Source organism: Malania oleifera, chromosome 10 (assembly GCF_029873635.1).
Source record: "Malania oleifera isolate guangnan ecotype guangnan chromosome 10, ASM2987363v1, whole genome shotgun sequence".
NCBI lineage: Eukaryota > Viridiplantae > Streptophyta > Magnoliopsida > Santalales > Ximeniaceae > Malania > Malania oleifera.
In genome coordinates, this window is record NC_080426.1 from 1,015,579 (window position 1) to 1,039,167 (window position 23,589).

Consider the following 23,589-nt stretch of genomic DNA (forward strand, 5'->3'; position numbering starts at 1 on the left):
TGACTCCCCACCTTTGGGGCCGAGTGGGGGGCAGCGTGCTATATCCATGTCATAGGAAGAACATTCCACGTTCCAGCAGTATCAAGTGTCACAAAAAGCTTCTCTTCCTAGTGCATCTCTCGCCCAAATAGTTAATCCCACAGTATCCCTATCATCTAGTACTTCTCATCCTAGTCCTTGGGTCATAGACTTTGCTGCCATTGATCATATCACAGGTATACCTAGCTTCTTCTCCACACTTTAATATCCTGCAAATTGACCTTATGTTACTCTTGCTGATGGATCCACTACTGCAGTCAAGGGAATTGAGACTATAAATCCCACTTCATCTATTTCTCTTCTTTTGGTTTTATTTATTCCCAAATTTTCTTTCAATCTTATGTTTGTTAGCAAAATTACTAAATCCATGAATTGTTCAGTGACATTCTTCCCTAATTATGTGGTTATTCAGGATTTGAAGACGAGGAAGACGATTGCGGAGAGTGTGAAGCTGGTGGACTCTATGAGTTTGAGCTACTATCTCTTTCCATTGCCTACATTGTTGCCGCCACACCCTTCCAAATTCATTGTTGCCTTGGTCATCCTTCATTGGAAAAGTTAAAATGTCTTGTTCCTAGTTTGAGTTCTGTGTCTAGTCTCGATTGTGAGTCTTGTTAATTAGGAAAGCACCATCATGTTCCTTTCGCTTCCTGAGTCAATAAACAGGCTGCAAACCCTTTTATGTTAGTTCATTTTGATGTTTGGGGTCCTAGTAGGGTTGTGTCCAAGTTGGTTTCCGGTACTTTGTAACCTTCATAGATGATTATTCAACAATGACTTGGTTATATTTAAAACATAGTTTTGAGTTATTTCATGTATTTTTTGCCTTTTGTTCTGAAATAAATACGCAATTTGGTTTTCCAGTTTGAATACTTCGAAGTGATAATGCTAAAGAGTATTTTAGTTTACAATTCACTACTTATATGACTCAGATTGGTATTATTCATCAATCATCTTGTGCCCACACTCCACAACAGAGAAAAAATAGACATATTCTTGAAATCAATCGCACCTAACTTTATCAAATGCATGTACCTAAAGTGTTTTGGAGTGATGTTGTACTTACTGATTGTTATTTGATCAATAGGATGCCATCATCTATTCTTAGTGGTAAAATTCCCTACTCCATTCTCTTTTCTAATTCACCTTTATTTTTTCTCCCTCCTTGTATATTTTGGTGTGTGTCCTTTGTTCATTAGCTAACTCCTCGGGTGGATAAGTTGGATCCTTGTGCTATAAAATGTGTCTTTTTGGGCTACTTATATACTTAAAAGAGATATCGTTGTTATAGTCTTGTGCTGCATCGCTTCTTTGTTTATGCCAATGTTACCTTTCACCTATTCACTGAGCGCTTCTGAGCTCAATGAGTCTCTTCCTTTGCCTAATCTTCCAGATTCTACTTTGTTGTCATTGCCCAACCAACCATCTAAGTCTCCATGTAGTTTGAATTCTTCTCATCGTCTTGATCATCCCAATATGTAGGTGTATTGACGACGACAACTCCAATGAAGAGAGTCCCCTCTAGCTCCTACTATGATGCCTTTGGTTTCCTCGTCCGATGATCATACTCCCCATGATGTTGATCGTCCTATTGTTGTTCGAAAAGGTAAATGCACATGTACTCTATATCCCATTCCCAACTATGTTTGTTATGACTCCTTATCACCCTCCTATTATTGTTTTGTTACTGCTCTATCATCTACTACCCTTTCTAAATCTGTTTTGGAAGCCTTAGCCCATTATGGGTGAAGGGATGCTATGATTGAAGAGATGAATGCTTTCCATGACAATGGGGACTTGGTACCTCTTCCTCTTGACAAGTCTATGGTTGGTTATTGTTGGGTTTACACTGTGAAAGTCAAATCTAATGGTTCTATGGCTTGTTTAAAGGCTCGTCTTGTTGCTTTGGGATACACTCAAGTGTATGGTTTGGATTATTCTGATACTCTTTCTCTAGTTGCCAAACTTACACCAGTTCGTCTGTTCATCTCCTTGGCTACTACTTGTCACTGGCCTTTGCATCAATTAGATGTGAAAAATGTCTTTTTGCATGATGACCTTGAAAAGGAGGTTTATATGGAGCAACCACCTGGGTTTGTTGCTCAAGGTGAGTCAGGTTTAGTGTGTTGACTCAAAAAGGCTCTATATGGTTTAAAACAATCTCCCAGAGTACGGTTTGGTCGATTCAGTGTTGTAGTACTTGAGTTTGGTCTTTGGCAATGTGTAGTGGTTCATTTTGTGTTTTATCATCATACTTCATCTGGTAGGATCCTTCTTATTGTTTATGTGGATCATATTGTTATTACAGATAATGATGATAAAGGTATTTAGAGTCTCAAAACTTTTTCTACAGACTAAGTTTCAAACGAAAGATTTGGGACCGTTGAAATACTTGGGTATAGAAGTATCTAGATCTTGTAGGGGAACTGTTTTGTCATAGAGGAAGTATATTCTTGATTTGTTGGATGAAACTGGATTGTTGGGATCTAAATCGGTTGATACACCCATGGATCCTAAAAACAAGTTAGTGTTGAATATGGGTGATTTGCTACCTAATCCTAGACAATACCGAAGACTTGTTGGATAGTTGAATTATCTCATAGTTACTCAATTGGATATATCTTTTGCAACAAGTGTTGAGTCAATTTCTAGATTCTTCAAGGATAAGTCATTGGGACACAATAATTTGCATCTTGAGATATCTCAGAGGTGCACCCATAAAAGGAATTTTATATCATGATCAGGGTCACACTTATATCCATGGATTTATAGATGCAGATTAGGCTGGGTTGCCTTCTGCCTGGAGATCCACAACCGGGCACTATATCTTGGTTGGTTGTTATTTGGTTTCTTAGGAGAGTAAGGAACAAACTGTGGTGACCAGGTCAAGTGTTAAATCAGAATATAGAGCTATGACTCACACTACTTGTAAACTTGTTTGGTTGAAGAACATGTTGGAAGAATTAGGTATTTCTCATTCTTAGCCTATGAAGTTGATGTGTGACAATCAAGATGCTCTTCATATTGCCTCCAACCTAGCCTTTCATGAGCAGACAAAGCACATTGAAGTTGATTGCCGCTTTGTTTGGGGGAAACTTGTGCAGAAGCTCATTACTGCTGCTTATGTGAAGTTGGATATGCAACTTGCTGATTTGTTTACCAAAGCATTAGGGGAGGGGTTGCTCTTGTTAAATTTATTTGGAAGCTAGGAGCATATGACATTTATGCTCCAACTTGAGGGGAGTGTTAGAGGTTATTTATGTTTTTTAGTATTATTATTATTAAGCGTGTTATTATGTTAATTAGTGAGATTTAGGTATTATTGTCACTAGAATGCACTTAATTTGTATCATAAATAGAAGGAGAGACCCATCTTGAATTTAGGTCATTCATTTTAATCAAAATCTTAACAATGTCAATGGGGGTAGTAAAAGAAAGATCTATTAAAAATATAGATGATGTGGAATCAAGAATAGCGGGAGGGATGAAAAAGACAGAAAGAGAAAGAAGATAATGGAAAAACTTCTCAAAGTTGGATTCATTAAGCCAATCCAATTCCAGCGAACATACTTCCTACCGAAAAAGAAGCTTTGATAAATCAAGTATGCATGAACTTTAGAGACTTTAGCAAGGCTTGTTCCAAGGATGATATTTTGCTTCCTAATATTGATACTATTAGAGGTTATATATGTCTTTTAGTATTATTATTATTGAGTGTGTTAGTATGTTAATTAGTGAGAGTTCATAAGGGTATTATTGTCATTAGAATGTATTTAAATTTGTACTATGAATAGAGGGAGAGACCTATCTTCAAGTTAGGTAATTCATTTTTAATCCAATCTTAACATGGTATTAGAGCATGATCCTATCTAAACCCTATTTCCCTTAGCCGTCGCTGAAAAACACTATTCCTTCGGCTGCTCTTCCTTAATCCACTTCTATCCCATACTAAATCACAAAACCAACCATATACCCATAATCAGACCCCCTCGACGACCCACCCCACAAAGCCCCATCGCCAGAGGGCCCCCCACGCACTGGCCAAATGCTGGAAGGGCTGACCCCACGCGCCGGTGCATGGGAGTAGTTTTGGCCACTATTTTTTTTTTCCCCTTCTGCCATGCTCTGATTCCTTCTTTAGACTATATTATCAATCAGTTAGGCCAGTTTTTTGCTAAAAAATTCAACCTTTTTCGACCATGCACTCGTGGTATTTCGTTAATTTCCTTGTGAGTTTTTTTTTGGAGCCATGGCAGCATTCGTATGTTCAGTTGTGTTGGAAAGTTTCAAAATTTATCCAGTCAACTCTCCTTGATTATAGGAGAAATTAATTATGTAAATCTACTCTCCTTGATTACAGGAGAAATTTCTGTAATTATGTAAATAATCTTAGGAGGTATTCTAGGATATATTCTTAGGAGATATTCTAGGAGATTTGTTAGCAATTGTCATTCCTTCCTTTTGTCTATTCTTTCCTTTTAGATTATCCTTGTAGTCTATAAGACATTCAAATTGTACCTTATTTTAAATAATTAGAAATATTATTTCAATTCTTAGCCACTTCTATATGGTATCAGAGCCTGGTTTTCTTTTCCTTTTGGCAGTCATAGCCTCTAAAACCTAGGCTTCACTGCCTTAACTCTGTTCAGCCTCTATTATGTTTGAAATTTCTGAAACTTCCACCATGGCCAAACCTGAAACAGCGGTTAACACCAAAACTGAAACCAAGGTAGCCCATACCGAACCCCATTCAGTCCAAATCACAAATGTCCATCTCAATGAAACCAACTTCTTGAGATGGTCGCAGTCAGTTCGAATGTATATTCGCGGGAGAGGTAAGATTGGGTACCTTACTAGTGAAACCAAGGCCCCTAATAGAGCAGACCCATCATATGCTATATGGGATGCTGAAAATTCCATGATTATGGCTTGGCTTGTGAATGCAATGGATGAAGATATTAGTGCTAATTACATGTGCTATCCTATTGCAAAAGAACTCTGGGATAATGTTAGTCAGATGTATTCTGACCTTGGAAATTATTCCTAGATTTATGAATTGCAGCGACAAATTGGCAAGACCCAACAAGGGGAAGATAGTGTGACTAAGTATTTCAATGTCCTTAAGGGACTGTGGTAGGACTTGGATCTATTCAATGATTATGAATGGAAGAGCCTTGATGATTGCAACTACAACAAGAAGATGGTGGAAAATGCAAGAATTTTTAAATTGTTGGTTGGACTCAATGATGAGTTTGATGAGGTCAGGGGGAGGATTCTTGGTAGGCAGTCTCTGCCTCCAATCGGAGAGGTATTTTCTGAAGTGAGATGTGAAGATTGTCGTCATAATGTTATGCTAAAGAAAAAAGAGGCTGATGGAACAGTTGAGAACTCGGCTTTGGTTGCTGCTAATCCTACTGTTTTGGCTGCTGCTAATGCCTTTGTACAGCAGTCATGTCCCAATAAGCCACGCCATACTCGAGAAACCTATTGGAAACTACATGGAAAACCAGCAAATTGGAAGAGCAGTAAACTTGGACCTATAAACAACCAAGTGATTCCTAGAGCAAATGAAGCCCAAACCCTTGTTCTAAGCTCAGAGCAGATGGATCAGCTTCTTCCACTGCTGAAATCCAATCTGATATCCGGTACTTCTATTGGTTCCTTGGCCCAAATAGGTAATATGTCGAGTGCCTCTTTCAGCTCTTTAGCCTTTGCGCCATGGATTATTGATTCAGGTGCATCCCACCATATGACTAGTATATCTCAATTGTTTCAATCTTATTATCCTTGTGCGGGTAATAAAAATGTTAGGATTGCAAATGAGAGTCTTTCATCCATTGCAGGAGCAGGTTCAAATAGAATTTTCGGAGAAATATAATTAAAATTTGTCCTTTATGTTCCTAAACTTGCAATCTTCTGTCTGTTAGTAGATTATTCTGTGATTCTAACCGTCATATCATATTCTTTGATTCTCACTATGAATTTCAGGACCAGAACTCTGGGGCCATGATTGGCAGTGCTAGGATGATCGATGGCCTTTATTATTTTGATGATACCCTATTCAGCAATAAACAAGCTTAGGGCTTAAGTGGTAGTACTAGTTCAATCCCTGTGCGTGATCAAATAATGCTTTGGCATCTTAGATTAGGACATCCTAGTTTTTCTTATTTAAAATATTTGTTGCCTTATCTGTTTAAAATTTGAATTGTACTTCTCTTCATTGTGACGTGTGTCATTTATCAAAAAGTCATCGAGTTCCTTATATTTCAAAATGATGTTTGGGGTCCCTCTAAGGTGACTACCTTATTCGGAAAAAAATGGTTTGTGACTTTTATAGATGATCGTACTCGGATTTGTTGGGTATATTTGATGAATGGAAAATCTTAAGTTGAAATATTATTCAAGAATTTTTATAGTATGATTGAAAATCAATTTCACACAAAAATAAGCATACTTCATACAGACAATGGTACAGAATATTTCAACCAAGTTTTGGGAAATTTTTTGAAAGAAATAGGGATTCAACATCAATCCACTTGTCGTGACACCCCATAACAAAATGGCATCGCTGAAAGAAAAAATCGTCATTTACTTGAGGTTGCACGGTTATAATGTTTTCACTGCATATTCTAAAATATTTGTGGGGGGATGCTATTCTAACTGCTTGTTACCTTATTAATCGAATTCCTACCCATGTGCTGCAGTATATCATTCCTTTGGCATGCCTAAAAAAAATCCTTTCCTGATAATAGGATAATTTCTGATTTGCCTCTAAAAGTATATGGATGCACTGTTTTTGTTCATATTCCATCTCACCTTAGATCTAAACTTGTTCCTAGGGCTGAAAAATGTGTGTTTCTTGGATATGCTCCCAATAAGAGAGGGTATAAATGTTTGAATCCAAAAACAAAAAAAATTCACATCAGTATGGATGTCGTTTTTGTTGAAAATCAGTCTTACTTTAGCCAAACTTATCTTCAAGGGGAGAAAGAAAGTAGTGAAGATTAGTTTTGGCAAGCTTCTATACCAATGCCTAATGTTTTCCTTGACATTGACATCCCTCTACAAAGCATTCAATGAAATGAAATTTTAAATAGTGAAAAAAATGGAAATCCCAATCTACATGTACAAAGCATAAGGGAATCACAAACAGGGGAAGAATTGCTACAGAATAATCCCTCTTCTGAGCTTCGTGTTTATACTAGAGGCAGGTATCGTTCTGATACTAAGGATCATCCCACAATTTCAGACTAGAATCAATCATCACCTCCAAAAATTGGTCATTTGGAAATCTCAGGTAATCCTTCTACTACACTTCCGGTTGATCAATCTACTGACTTTGATGTACCTATAGCCATTAGGAAAAGAGTTAGAACCCCCCTATTGCCAAATATTTATCATACCATAGACTCTCATAATCATAAGGCCTTTACATCCAATATTTCTCACCTATTTGTTCCAAGGACCATTCAGGAAGCTATGGATCATCCAGAAAGGAAGTTAGTAGTTCTTGAAGAGATGAATCCACAACGGAACAACAGTACTTGGGAAATTGTTGATTTACAAAAGAAAAAGAAAATTGTAGGTTGCAAGTGAGTGTTTACAGTCAAATGCAAGGCTGACGGCAATATAGAGAGATATAAGGCAAGACTTGTTGCAAAAGGGTTTACATAAACATAAGGAATTGACTATCAAGAAACTTTTGCTCCAGTGGCCAAGATAAACTCAATCCGAGTGTTACTCTCCTTAGTTGTACATTCTAACTGTCCCTTACACCAGTTGGATGTAAAGAATGCCTTTTTCCTGGAGACTATGTACAGCTCCAAGTCTGCCCTATGTATTATTAATAATAATAAAGTCTTAATGACAAAAATACCTCCATTAACACAGCCTAATTATTAAAATAACATATTATCTTCTAACATTGATATTTCTTGAAGTATCAAACTTAATTTCTATAAAAGTTTTAAGTGTTTCTTTATATGGAAATCAAAATTCTACCCAAATCAAAACGTCTGTCAAAATTTGTATTTTAATCCTTGAATGTACAAATGAACAGTTATGAATTAACTATTAACTATTAACTATCATATTTTTGCACTCCCCCGCACATGCAGCCTGACAACACGTGGAGAGATAAACACATGATAATAGGCAGCACAATAATTTTTTAAGCACCCACACAATAAACGCGAGCAACAAGAGTAGAGCCCAAGCCTCTTGCTAACCACCTCTTATACCATGTTTTAAAGTTAGAGATGGAGAAGAGAAGACGAGAAGAGGAAAAAGAAGAGAAAGAGAGGAAAGAACTGAGCGGCAGTTTCTGGAGACTACATACAGCTCCAGGTCTCCCCTCTTATATATTATTAATAATGATAAAGTCTTAAGGACAAAATTACTCTCATTAACACAACCTGATTATTAAAATAATATATTCTCTTCTAACATTAATATTTCTCAAAGTTTCAATCTTAATTTCTATTGAGTTTTTAGTGTTGCTTTACATGGAAATCAAAATTCTACCAGAATCAAAATTTTTGTCCAAATTGATATTTTAATCCTTGAACATGCATGTGAACAATTTTGAATTAACTATTAATTGTCATATGTTTGCACTCCCCTGCATGTGCAGCCCGACAGCACGTGGAGAGAAAACACATGATAAATAACACCCATATAGGGAAAACAATAATTTTTAAATACCACTAAATAAATGCAGGCAACAAGACTAAAGCTCAGGACCTTTTGGTAACCAGCTCTGATACCGTGTTTAAAGTTAGAGATGGCCAAGAGAAGAAAAGGAGAGAGAAAACTGGAGGAAAGAACTGAGCGGCAGTTTCCTGGAGACTACACACAGCTCTGGGTCAGCCATTTTTATAATAATAAAGTTTTAAGGAAAAAAACACTCCCATTAACACAACCTAATTATTAAAATAACATATTCTCTCCTAACATTAATATTTCTCAAAGTTTCAATTTAATTTCTATAAATTTTTTAGTGTTGCTTTATATGGAAGTCAAAGTTCTACCCAAATCGAAATTGTTGTCAAAATTGATATTTTAATCCTTGAATGTGCATGTGAACAATTGTGAAAGCTATCATCTGTTTGCACCCTTGTGGGAGGTGGTTGCAAGCATGTCCAAGATTGGTCATGGAGACACTTGACAAACCTTGCCAATCTTAATCCTTGGATGACCTAAAGAGCCTTGGCTTTGTGGGCTGGAATCAAGGTTTGTTAAGGAGTCCCCACTCTCTTAGCCTTTTCCTTGGCTGCCCAAGTGTTTTTCAATGTCATTTGTAACATGTGTCTCTTTTTATTCTCTCACACTAACCATCTGTCACTATTCCATTGGACCTACCATTTCATTTAAGACTTGACATGGCACTCTCTTATTGGAGGATGACAACCCACATCTGTTTGTCTTTTCCTATAAATACATCAAACCATGCTTGCGTGGGGATCTTTTGGCATTCTCTCTCTCTCTCTCTCTCTCTCTCTCTCTCTCTCTCTCTCTCTCTCTCTCGTGCACGCACGCGCACACACACACACACACAGGATTAACTTTACTATTCCAATTTCCAAACAGACCCCGTGTAATAAAATAAAACACCCATAAGATATGCTAATTAAAAATAACCCCTCCACCCCCCCCCCCAAACCAGTAATTAAGCCTAATTAATAAATTAAACCTTACACATTTAGGTTTAGGACCAAAACAAGCCTTTGCCTTTTTTCTTTCTTTTCTTTTTGGAATGAACCGCCAAAGAGGTCAAATTGGTCCATCCAATTGCGATTCCTATATTCATCCTACACCATTGGTGAGTTTCACAAACTGGATACAATAATTTATTTCATCTATTATTGCATGTTTAAGAAATAGAATAGTAAGTGAACCTTGTCTATGAAATTCATTGATCAAAAAAGACAAAGTAAGAGTAATTCAATTTTAGAAAACAAAATGTGGTCTGTATTTGTTCAAAGCTTTGAGGTGGCAATGTGATTTTCCCTAGGTTCTGTCATCAAGAAATGAGAAGTGGTAAAAAGTGGATTGGAGAACTTGAAAATTTTAAAGCAAATTTCTCAATGAAATCTTGGATCTTGTAGTAGCTTGCCATAATGAGATTCCCTATGTTTTCTTGTCTCTCTTCCACATCCTTCAAAATATTAGGTGATGCAATGGCTATCTCACCCATTGCACTAGGGAAAAAGAAACGTATGAATATTCAACGTTTAGTCTGTTTGGAAGTATTAAAAATATATGATATGAAATATTTAGTCTACTTGGAAATATTAAATAGATAAGAAATAAATTATGCTGATGTTTCTTTTTTGGAGGGGGGGAGATATATTTCCAAGTCTTTTTTTTTTTTACCTTACAAAATTTATTTATTAAGAGCAAGAAGAAATACCTATGAGGAAAAGGAGGACGAGAAATCTTTAAAATAAAAAAAATGAAAAAAAGTATCATGACTTATGAAGAAATCTCAACCCCTTTCCGTCATACTTTACTGAAAACATTATTATTATTATTATTATTATTATTATTATTATTATTATTATTATTATTTGTTATTATTGTAAACAAGATATTTTTAAAGTTGTTTATGCTACTTAGGGCATTTTGTTGAGGAAAAGAGTCTTGTTATGTGTAAAAACTTGGCTTATAATTAAATAATATTACAGACATGCTGACACGCACAAGTAATGTATAGTGCTTTTATTTCAGATTATATGAAACAATAGTTGACCTTGGTATGACACATCCATGAAAATTAGTAATAAAGATGCAGATGTTCAACTGCCATACTTTAGATCCAATTTGTTGATTTAATAAATATTTTCTAGTATATCGGACAACCATATTGTGTGGTATCCAATTTGGCTGATTTGAAGTCAACCTGTCTTTAGTATTGTCGTAAACTGAGCTTGTTTAGAAGAAATGAGATCAAGCATGGACCAAGCTTGGGTCGTGGCTTAACCATGTGGACATGGTGTGGAGCAGTAAGCTGATCTTAGCCTATCTTATCCTGAATCATATGCGCCATAGAAAAAATTAATCTGTTGGCACTTGGTGGATTATGTGCCAAACTTCAACATATATATTCTTAGTTCAATAGTAAATAACTCAAATGTATGAAAATAATAACAATAAAAATTAATTAATAATTGGGTGGTAATGATAATAATCAATAGAAAATGTTTCCTCTTTATAATAAAGTATGTTTTTTTAACATAAGAAGTAAATTACAATGAATCGTTGTGATACATTAGTAAATCATACTTGGGAATAATTGTTTTTTTTTAAACGAACTTAAATTAATGATAATAATAACAACAACAGTGATAATTGATGATAATGGCGATAATGGTGACTATTTGGTAGATAAAGGTTCTATTTTTTTAGCATAAGTAACATGGTTGTGAAATCCACTAATCAAGATTCTAATCATGAATCAAAATCTTAATTTTGGGAATTGAGAATCAAACTGGATTGTAAGGTTCGGCACAAGTTTCCAAAATTGATTCCAAATGACATGCATTTATTGATATGTGACCAACTAACAAATAGTAAAATACCTTTAAATTTGGACAATAAAAGAATCATATTTTATGTGCATGCTTTTCCCTAAACAATAAAAAGTAAGATGTCAGGAAAAATTAATAAAATATGAATTTTTTTTGTTTAAGGGAAGAAATCAAGAAAAGAAATAATTAAAAGTGAAGAATGGTTTTGTGAAGGCTACATAAGACACGTCAACATGTGAGTACCACCTTAGGCGATGAGTGTCCTGCCCTTCTCAATGGCAGAATACGATACTCCAAAAGTGAATAATGGTTTTGATGAGGCAACATAAAACCTAAAGTACTGTGTTCTCTTTTTCTGAACTTACAAATTCAATTTGATTCGATTCACAACCACCCTATTGATTCGAGTCTAGTAACTGAACTGACCATGAATCTTACAATTCTTGATTTGAATCTTATGTTCATGATCCAAATGTTACTTTTGACTATTCAATAAGCATTTACATCTGATCCAAGTCCAAGTTCCCCATCAAACCCAACTATTTAAACATCCAAAAAATTCACTGTTTTTTAACGCAAAAAATTCTTAAAACCTTTTCCAAGGGCATTTTAAATCGAAATAAGAAAAATTCTTCTACCTTTATCCCTGTTTTGAATTGTTTTAAAAAAGTTGAGTTCCATTAACTTTTTTCTGTAGAGTTTGACAAACCCATAGTCTCTTTGTTTGATTCTCCATAATAGTTTTTTTTTAAAGCTAGAAGTGATAAGATAAGGAGACATTTTAATGTTTTGACATTTAAGGCACATGATCATTCAATTTTCATCATATATTTTATTTTCAATGTACTTTCTTTGTTTAGATAACACAGGTACCATACAACAACAGCTTTTTAGAATTTCTGCTGAATCTTATGATTCTGTGAAATCACAATATAAATTATTAAGATTTTGAAACACAATTTTCAGTCCAAGGACAATTGTACAACTAAGTTGTATCCATCGTAAAACCTGCTCTAAATTTTCATTCTATTAGATTTATTGCAGGTGAATTGCTTAAAATGTATCTTATAAAGGGACTCCATTGACTTACCTTCTCTTGTTCCATCTACATATTCATAATCTCTCTCATTTTCCTGCTCCATAAGAACTGTGTTTTGCATGTGCACACATACACATAATGGTTTATTCAATGTTTCTCCAAAATCATTGCAAATGATTAGATTGGCATTTTGTAAAAAATATATTCTTCACTTCTTTTATATATATACACATCACTTTTGCATGTGAACATTTTTGAATGAAAACAAGGACTACGCAGTAACATAGATTAATATAGGTGTAGTCCTGCACTCACTATTTTATCCCCCTTTATTTTCTTCCATTTTCTTATTATTGCAACCAATTTTTTATTCTGCCAAACATGAGAATGACATTGGTGAAAACTTTCCTCCAGAGAAAATGGGTTTGAACTATTGAAGGCATTTTTGAGGCTTGGAACGAGACTGTATAAGCCATTACGTCGCACTTCCAGCCTCTCAAGTACAAGAAATGAATTTATCTTTAGGATTTTGTTTATAACAGGAGAGAACTTTGATGAATTAGTTATTTAGCATATTGGGTAACTTTCCAACTTTGTCATATTGTGCACGTAATAAAGACATTATGATTGGTGTATATTACAAAATTTAAGACCACATATGGCCTTTAGATTTGCTGATCATCATTTTAATATTAAAAGTATTTCTAGCAAGAAATTTTCACTGTTACCTAAATTAGTGGTAGAAGAAGAACAAGTTCTACTTCAAAGAAAATAAAATAAGCTTATTTTTTAACTAGCAGTTTAGCCAAGACGAAAGCCTTATCCTAATGCAATGATCAACTGATTGGGTACATAAATAAATGTTTTAAGATTAAAGATACAATTAAGAAACTGAAATTGTGGTGGTACTGGTAGATGATGGCAATCTACAAATTGTAAAATTAACGGAAACCCTTTAATATATGAATTAAAGTTTTCTGTCCATATATATATATCAGTCAAAGTTTATCACCTTCTTTTCTGATTGTCCTTGATTATTTGGATGAAAAGTTTGATTCCTCCCATAATAAATATGCTCTCTCTCTCTCTCTCTAAGTCGACCATAGGAGGCACAAATCTATAGCTAGTTGTCGAGCTGCAGCTGGAAATAATAAACGCACGCACACCTACAAACACGACAATAAAAATGGAACCTGTACATCTGTTGCCAGTCCATGAAACCAAACATACTTGGATGAAGGATTTTAAAGCTGTGATATTCTGGAGCAGTAGGATCCTTCCTTTGCCAATGGCATAAGGTTCCATTCTTAACTCTTAAGCAACCTAGTTTTTCAAAGCAAGTGGTGAAAATGATGTGATAACCATTCCTATTTTAAGAACACATCCTATCTTTAGAAGCCTGAACTCAAGGGTTGTCAGCTGGATGCTAATCAAGTTTAGGTCAAAAGATGGAGCCTTTATGGGAGTTATTTAGATCCCCTGAATATTTCCTTTCCTTTTGGGCCTTAAATTTTTTAAAATTATTTTTAGCTTCTTCATATCAAAGTAGGATATTTCAAGTTACTGGAGGGAAACCTATTCATGCTACTATAAAATCACTGTTCTACCTCTTTTTTATGTCTTCTTCTTTTACCAATACATTATCATTCTCATTGTTTATAAATTTTACATTGCCTAAATCTTTGCACTTTCTATCTCTAGCTCTTGCTAGCTTATATGTCTCTTTTCCCACCTTTTGTATCTAGTCTAGCATATAAATTATCATAAGCTTTATGTTTAGCTTTGTTTGATCACCACTTTTCTTAAAAGCTTAAGTTGTTAGGTTGTGGGCCAACAATGTATATCAAGTTTTATCGCTCCCCCACAGGTGCAACCCGACAACATGTGGATAGAAACACATGATAGATAGCACCCATTATAGACAACAACAACAATAATAGCGACAACAACAACAACAAGCCTTTAGTCCCACTAGGTGAGGATCTTTTTTCGCCAATTTACTCAATCGAGGGCGTTTTCCTCTATTGGATTAAGGGCTATTAAATCCTTCCTCACTGCCTCATTCCAAGTTATTTTAGGTCTACCCCTACCCCTTTACATGCCAGAAAAAATAACTAACTCGTTCCTTCTCATAGGTGCTCTACTAGGCCTACATTTAAAATGCCTAAACCATCTAACCCTCCACTCCCTTGTCTTGTCTTCGATCCTGGCTATGCCTAAATCATTGTATATAAGCTTATTTTTTACTTCATTTTTAATGTTATATCACCCATCCACCTTAACATTTGCATTTAAGCAACTTTTACTTTTGTACATGTTGTTTCTAGTTGCCTAACATTTTAAACCATAAAGCGTAGCTGGCCTTATAGCCGTCTTATAAAACTCTTTTTTTAATTTTAAGGGTATTATATGATCACATAACACACTTGACACACTCTTCCATTTTACCCAACCTAATTCTATGTACTACATCTTCTTCAATTTCTCCTTCTGATTGCATAATAGATCCAAGATATCTAAATCTATTAGTGCTATTGACCTCTTGACTTTCCAATTTAATCTTTTCTCCACTACTACTTCTTACACGATTGAAATTACATTTCATATACTTTGTCTAATTTCTACTTATCCTAAACCCTTTAGACTCTAATATGACTCTCCAAAGTTCTAGCTTAGATTCCACTCCGCTCCTACAATGATCAATCAACACGATATCATCTGCAAACAACATACACCAAGGGATCTCATTTTGAATATTCCTAGTAATTCATCAATCACTAAAGTAAAAAGATAAATACTCAAAGTGGAACCTTGATGAACACCTATTGTGATTGGAAAATCTCTAGATTCCTTTTCTACAATCTTAACGCTAGTCACTACTCTAGTATACATATACTTAATGACCTCAATATATCTACTGCAAACCTCCTTTTTTTTTTAGACCCACCAAATAACTTTCCTATGTACTTTGTCATAAGCTTTCTCTAGGTCAATAAAAACCATATGTAAGCCCCATTTCTTTTCCCTAAACTCTTCCATTAAGCTTCTTAAAAGATAAATTGCTTCTGTTGTTGATCTCCCAGGCACAAAACCAAATTAATTTTCTAAAATTCTCATTTCTAGTCTTGTTCTATGTTCAATTACTTTTTCCTATAATTTCATTGTACGACTCATAATCTTAATTCCACGATAGTTATTACTTATTACAATTTTGAATATTTCCTTCTTTTTTGTATAAAGGTACTAACGTACTTTTCCTTCATTCTTCTAGCATTGTCTTGGTTTTCATAATAATGTTGAACAGATTAGTTAAACAAATTGCTTTTCATCTTTTTTAATGTCATCTTAATTTCAAGAACTCTAATTTTGCAAATAAATCTCCTATTTTTAGTCTTCTCCTAATTTGTCACTTTCAAGTTCAATCTTTTGTTTTGGTTTTCATTAAACAACTTATCAAAGTATCTTTGTCACTACTCTTTTATGTCTTCTTCTCTAGTTAAGACATTATCATTCTCGTCCTTGATACATTTTACATCACTTAAATCTTTGCATTTTCTTTCTCTATCTCTAGTGAGTTTATAATTTTTTTTTTCTCCTTCTTTTGTATCTTGTCTAGTATATAAAATGTCATAAGTTCTATGTTTAGCTTCACTAATTGTTTTTTTTTTTTTTTGCATTTTTCTCGCCTATTTATATTTTTCAAGATTTTCTATATTTATATAATTTTGCCATATTTTATACCAAATTCTTCTTGTCTTAATAATTTTTTTGACTTCTTGATCCCACCACCAACTTCCTTTACTACTCGAGTATCTTCCTTTGGACTCACCTAAAGCTTCTTTTCCTATCCTTACGATAGAATTAGCTATTTTATTCCAAACATTATTTGCATCTACCTTATCCCGTACAATCCAATCACACTATTTAATCATTTTTTTTTTGAATTTTACTATATTATCCCCCTTCAAACTCCACCATTTAATCCTTTTGTGTTGATTTATGTTACTCTTTTTCTTCCATTTTTTAATATGTATATCTAATATTAAGACTATGTTGTGTAGCCAAAATTTCACTTGAGATGACTTTACAATTCTCACAAGATAAACGATCCCCGTTCCTAGTTAAGATGAAATCTATGGCTTTTATTATGCTCATTCTTGAAAGTTATTAAGCATTCTCTTTTTATATAGTAAGTATTCAATACAACCAAATCATAAGACATGAAAAATCTAAGATTGTATCACCGGCCTCATTTTTATCTCCATATCCATGGCCTCCATGTATCCTCTCATAGCCTATATTATCCTTTCCAATGTGTCCATTCAAATCAACTCCTGCGAATGTCTTTTCAAACATTGGTATTCCTTGTAAAATACTATCCATAACTTCCCAAAATTGCCTTTAAGATTTTTTGTTAAGCCTATTTGGGGAGCATATGCGCTAATTACGCTCACTATTTCCAGGCCTACAACTATCTTGATTTTAATGATCCTATCTCCTATTCTTTTAACATCTACTACATTATCTTTTAGGTCTTTCTCTGCAATAATTCCTACCCCGTTTTTATGTTTCTCTTTTCTAAGATACCAAAGTTTAAATCCTAATTTTTATATTTCTTTAGCTTTCTCTCCTACCCATTTCGCCTTTTGATGGCTAATTAAATTAATTTTCCTTATAAACATTATTTTCACTATTTCCATGCTTTTGCCTGTAAGTGTTCCTATATTCAAAGTTCCTAATCTAATATTAGTTTCTTGTGCCAACTTATTAGTCCTCTCCCTTCTATATTGACCCGATCTATTCCCTTGACCTAGGTGAATTTGATAAGGATTCATGATAATAAGATCTGACAAAGTTTTAAGCTTGCTGTCAGCTACCTAACATAACCTTACTTCTTTATTTGGGTTTGGGATCGGCAATCTGTACAAAGATAATTTGTGTTACACAGGCAAAGTGCACGTTTGAGTTTTTTTTTTTAATGCAAACTTATTGTATATAGACAATTTTCTAAATCACACCATACAATCAGTAGAAACCACACAAACAACACGATGCATTTTTAAAAAAATATAAAGCATGCAATTTTGGGTGTGAATCGAAGCTAGAAAAAAAAAAAAAAAAAAAAACCGCCCAGTACATGGAATACAAAATTTTTTTTAAACACCACACAAAAATGTGGGGAACAAGACTAGAAGCCAGGACCTCCTGGTCATCAACTCTAATACCATGTTAGGTTACCACTTTACCTAAAAGCTTAAGTTGTTAGGTTGTGTGCCAACAATGTATACCAAGCTATAACAAGCTTCACTAATGGCTTTTTTTGCCTCTCTTCTAGCCTCTTTTTATTTTTAAAAGTTTTCTATATTTCTACAATTTTGCCAAGTTTTATACCAGATTCTTTTTGTCTTTACTGCTTTTTGTAAAATCTGGTCAAGCCCACTTAGTGCGACTTAAGTGTTGTTGTTGTGTTGTTGTTATGCTGTCATAACACTGTGCTGTCCAGGCAGCAAATCATGAGTTCACTTGGGCCTTTTCGTTTGATGGTTGTGACTGATTTTAGTAAAAGGTCAAAGATTTATAGAATATTAGGTTCCACAAGTTTATAGAAAGACTAAAATGATCACGTTGTAGGATTGACTAAAAGATTCAAATGGATCTTTGTACTTTGGAAAGATGTAATAAACATGGAATTTTCTTTCTTTATCTTTTTCTCTTGGCATCCTTGCTTAAACATTGTATCATTCTGAGATAAAGCATGGGTTAAAACCATTTAAATCTCCAAATAAACCATAATTCTACTCCTTAAATAATATAATATTCTCTCACCTCTAATTATCCCCTAACTATTTTTGTTTATAGTGTTGAAATTTGCAATATCCCACATTATATTTATGATGGAACTGCTACATATTTTTTCACTGAACAAAAGGAGCTGAGATACGTCTGATTTTACTGGTTTGATGATGGGATTTTGTAATGGCAGGTTAAAATTGTGAAATGCACTGTACAAAATATAGCAGTGGATATATCTTTCAATCAAATGGCGGGGCTCTGTGCCCTATGCTTTCTTGAGCAGGTAAGAGAGTTAATTTTTCCTTTTAGATTTGAAATTTCAGAGTAGCTTTCTTAACAACTTCTATATGATCATCTATAATGTAACTTTGTACATCTGCTTTTGAGGCAACATCTCCCTGAAAGTTTGGGGACCATCAAATCCTTCTTTACTACCTCAATCTAAGTTTTTTGGGGTCAACACCTTTTGCTATCTCTAAACTCAATTAAATTACCCTCTCTTTCTCTCTCTCTCTCTCCACCCCCCACCCCAAAAGTGTGCGTGTTGAGATGGGTGCCTAATTTCAACAAGGTAAACAATGTTCTTTCCTCTAAACTTGCAACATCAACCCTCTTTAGTATTGTAGAAATCCCGAGAATCTTGGAAGTAATTTAGGGAGGTATATATGTAGAGGATTGTATATCATTGAGAGAGATTTCTTTAGGAGATTGTTTTTATATTTAGATTTCACAATTGTATTATAAATACTGTGTATTGGCTTGTACAAATTATTCAAGAAATACTGAAATTCTATCTTGTTTTCATGGTATCAGAGCTAGGGTTTCTAAACCTTAGCTAGCAATGGCAGACGGTGCCGTCAACAGCAGAGGGTCGAGCACCTCTGAAGCTCTCGATGGCAAGACTGAAGCCACCTCCATCGTGGGTTCGAATGGGCTAGACAATTCGTGCTTTCCACTCTCGGTGGAGAGAAAAAAATTTCTGTGAATGGGCTCAGTCCATCAAACTTATGATTGAAGGCAAAGGAAGGTTAGGATACCTTACGGCAAGAGGAAGAAGCCCACCTCAACCGACGTTGAAGCTATACAAAAACCAATGTCCGAGAATTCCATGGTGACTGTGTGGCTCATAAACTCCATGAAGCCTTCAATCGACAAGACCTACCTGTTCTTGCTGACGGCAAAGGATGTCTGGGATGTTGTTCGCGAGACGTACTCCGATGTTGAAAGTTACTCACAGATCTTCGAGATAAAGACTCGATTGTGGCAGATGGGGCAAGAAGAGAGAGAGAGACGTCACTGACTACTACATGGAGATGACGAATCTCTAGCAAGAGCTTGACCTGAGCATCGAGGAAGAATGGGAATGCTCTGGTGATAGTACCCACTACAAGAAGAGACTCGAGAATGAATGAGTCTTTGAATTCTTGGCTGGACTCAACCGTGACCTAGACAATGTGTGAGGAAGGATTCTCGGCCGATGCCCCCTTCCTTCGACTCAGGAAGTCTTCGGAGAGGTGAGGCGTGAGGAAAGTTGTCGAAAGGTGATGCTGAAGGCACCGGCCAAAATTAATGGGCTTGAGATGTTGGCCCTAATCTCGAGAACTCCTGCGGGTACAAGCCAAAAGACGCAAAAAGGGAGACCTTGGTGTGAGCACTACCGCATGCCAAGCCATTCCAAAGACAATTGCTAGGAAATACATGGGAAGCGTGCAGATTGGAAGCCGAGATAGAGTCATAAAAATCGTGGCTACCAGGATGCTATTGATAACTCAGCTAAGAAACCACAAGGTGAGAAAAATAACAATTCCACTCCAAGTGGTGCACTCAGTCCACAGTAGTTGAAGCAACTCTATAAAATGTTCTCTACCATTCAAGCATCGGGTCAGTCTTCCACAACTCTTCCCTCTAGTTCTTTAGCCCACCGAGGTAATTTTTTTACCGCCTTAAATACCATATCTCATTACAAATCACCATGGATAATTGATTCTGGTGCCTTTGATCATATGACTGATTCTTATCATCTATTCTCATCCTATTCACCATGTGCTAGAAATTTAAAAGTTAAAATTGCAGATGGATCACTCTCATCTGTTGCAGGCAAAGGGAGTATTCGAATCTATGATTCTATAATTCTAAAATCTGTCCTACATGTCCCTAAGCCATCTTGCAATTTGTTATCCATTAGCCAATTGACAAAAGATTCCAATTGCTCTGCTAAATTCGTTTCCTCTCACTGTGTTTTCCAGGACCTATCATCAAGGAAGACTATTGGCAGTGCTAAAGCGTGCAAGGGACTCTACTACTTTGAGGAGGCAAATATGAGTGAACAATATAAAACTGCTATTTGTGATTTTGCATCTGTTTCTAGGAATAGTGAAATTTTGTTATGGCATTCTAGAATGAGTCATCCAAATTTTCAATACTTAAGACGTTTATTTCCTTCTATTTGTTCAAATAAAATGTCTTCTGAATTTCAATGTGAGATTTGTTAACTTGCAAAACATCAACGTAATCCCTTTCCAAAGTCCTCATACAAACCATCTAAACCTTTTACTATGATTCACAGTGATTTATGGGGGCCCTCACGCTCTCTTAATCGCACTCACACGAATGGTTTGTTACTTTTATTAATGATCATACTTGTATTTGTTGGATTTACTTGTTGAAACATAAAACTGAAGTCCGTTCTGTTTTTTTCAGTTTCCACTCCATGATTTAGACACAATTCCAAACTCATATTCAAATTTTACGTACTAATAATGGTACAAAATATTTCAATAATATCTTGGGACATTATCTTCAATAAAATGGAATTGTTTGTCAAAGTTCCTATGTAAATACCCCTCAACAAAATGGGGTTGCTGAACAAAAAAATAGGCATATTCTTGAAGTAGCTCGGGCATTGATGTTCACTACAAATATGAAAAAATATTTTTGGGGCGATGCCATTTTAACAGCTACATATCTCATTAATTGAAAGCCTAGTCGGGTTCTTTCTTTTGCCACTCCTCTCCAGAAATTCCAAGAATGTATTCCCAACTCTCGGCTCCACTCCAATCTCTCTCTGAAAATTTTTGGATGTATTGCATTTGTTCATGTTCATGCTCACAATCGGGATAAATTGGAACCTCGTGCCATTAAGTGCATTTTTATTGGTTACTCTCCTACTCAGAAAGGCTACAAATGTTATGATCCTGTTACAAAAAAATTGTTTGTTAACCTTGATGTCTCGTTCTTTGAAACCACTCCTTACTTCTAGAAGCCCTCTCTTCAGGGGGAGAAGTGGAGTGAAGATCGGTTCTTTAATTTCTCTGCTGATGAGTTTGTGCCGAGTCTCCCATTGCATCATTTCCTGACCTATCATGTGCAAAAGATCACTTAAACTCAGGGGGAGATGCGCAAGGAAATACTTGTTTACTCAAGAAAGCCAAAAACAAAGAACAGGGAGAATCTCATACTTGAGATACCAAGAGAGTTGGAACCAGTGATAGGTCCGAGCAGCCATGAGTCCACGCCCAATCCCGATTAGGTAATAGATAGCTATGAGCTTCCTTTTGATAAGTCTGTACCTGATGACATCAATTTAGCCATTGCAGTCAGAAAACAAACTAGGCCATGTACTCTATATCCCTGGTCAACAGGGTATTGTGCTTTTACCTCTAACCTTGACAGGATAAAAATTACGAAGAATATCCAATAAGCCCTAGAGATTCCTAAATGGAGGGAAGCTGTCATGGAGGAAATGAGGGCCCTAGAAAAAAAAGGAACTTGGACGTTATGAATTTGTCGAGAGGAAAAAAGCTAGTAGGCTACAAATGGGTCTTCACAGTGAAATATAATGCTGATGGGACAGTTGAACGGTATAAAGCTCGACTTTTGCAAAAGGGATTACACAGACCTATAACATTGACTACACAGAGACATTTACACCAGTGGCAATATTGAATACAGTTCGGGTCCTCCTATCCTTGGCAGCCAACTTAGATTGACCACTACAATAACTTGACATTAAGAATGCATTTCTAAATGACAAGTTAGAAGAAGAAGTCTAAATGACGATACCACCAGGTTTCAGTAAAAAAGGTGAAGAAAACAGAGTATGTAAACTCAAGAAGTCCCTGTATGGACTCAAGCAATCTCCTAAAGCATGGTTCGACAGATTTGCGAAGGTGATAAAGAACCAAGGATATCGACAGGGGCAATTAGATCACACTATGTTCTTCCAAGAGTTTGAAAGTGGTAAGAAAACAATTCTGATTGTGTATGTTGATGATATAATCCTAACTGGATATGATACAGTGGAGATAGAAAGATTGAAGAAAGTCCTAGTTGCTGAGTTTGAAGTTAAAGACCTAGGACAAATGCGGTACTTCTTGGGAATGGAAGTAGCTAGATCAAAAAAGGATATCAGTGTCTCTCAGCGGAAATATATCCTTGATCTCCTAACCGAAACTGGCATGCTTGGATGCAAACCTAGTGAAACCCCAATTGAAGCAGTAAATAGGGTTGAAGACTGCGGAATACCAGTTGAAAAGGAGAGGTATCAGAGATTGGTTGGTAAACTAATCTATCTATCACATACCAAGCCTAACATTGCATTTGCGGTAAGTGTGGTAAGTCAACACATGCATTCACAGAAAAAGACCCACCTAGATATTGTGTACAAGATCCTCAGATACCTCAAAGGCTCTTCGAGCAAAGGACTCTTCTTTAAGAAATGTGAAAGCAAGGAAGTAGAAATTTTCACAGATGCAGATTGGGCAGGATCAGCGGAAGATAGAAGGTCTACCACCGAATATTGCACCTTTGTATGGGGAAATTTGGTGACTTGGAGGAGTAAAAAATAGAATGTAGTGGCTCGAAGTAGTGTTGAAGCTGAATTTAGGGCAGTTGCACAAGGGATACGTGAAGGATTGTGGTTACGGAAACTCTTGGAAGAATTATAGATCTCGGTGAAATTCCCTATCAAACTCTACTGTGACAAAAAAACAGCCATTAGTATCTCTCTCAATCCAGTTCAACATGACAGGACTAAGCTTGTAGAAGTGGACCGACACTTTATCAAAGAGAAGGTTGAAGAAGGAACTATCTGTATGACTTATGTACCTACCAAGGAACAAACAAAAGACATCTTTGCCAAAGGGTTAGCCTGACAGAGCTTTGATGATTTCATCTACAAGTTGGATATGA

General features: G+C 35.6%; 1 protein-coding gene across 10 annotated transcripts in view; it reads left to right on the plus strand.

The window, feature by feature from the left end:
* LOC131165515 (uncharacterized) overlaps window positions 1–23,589 on the plus strand; it is a 55,064-nt gene that overhangs the window by 17,458 nt on the left and 14,017 nt on the right. For all 10 annotated transcript variants that reach the window (XM_058123396.1, XM_058123390.1, XM_058123400.1 and 7 more), the window contains one exon: window positions 18,590–18,682. In XM_058123396.1, coding sequence (XP_057979379.1) covers window positions 18,590–18,682 — 93 coding nt within the window. The remainder of the gene's footprint in view (window positions 1–18,589; window positions 18,683–23,589) is intronic.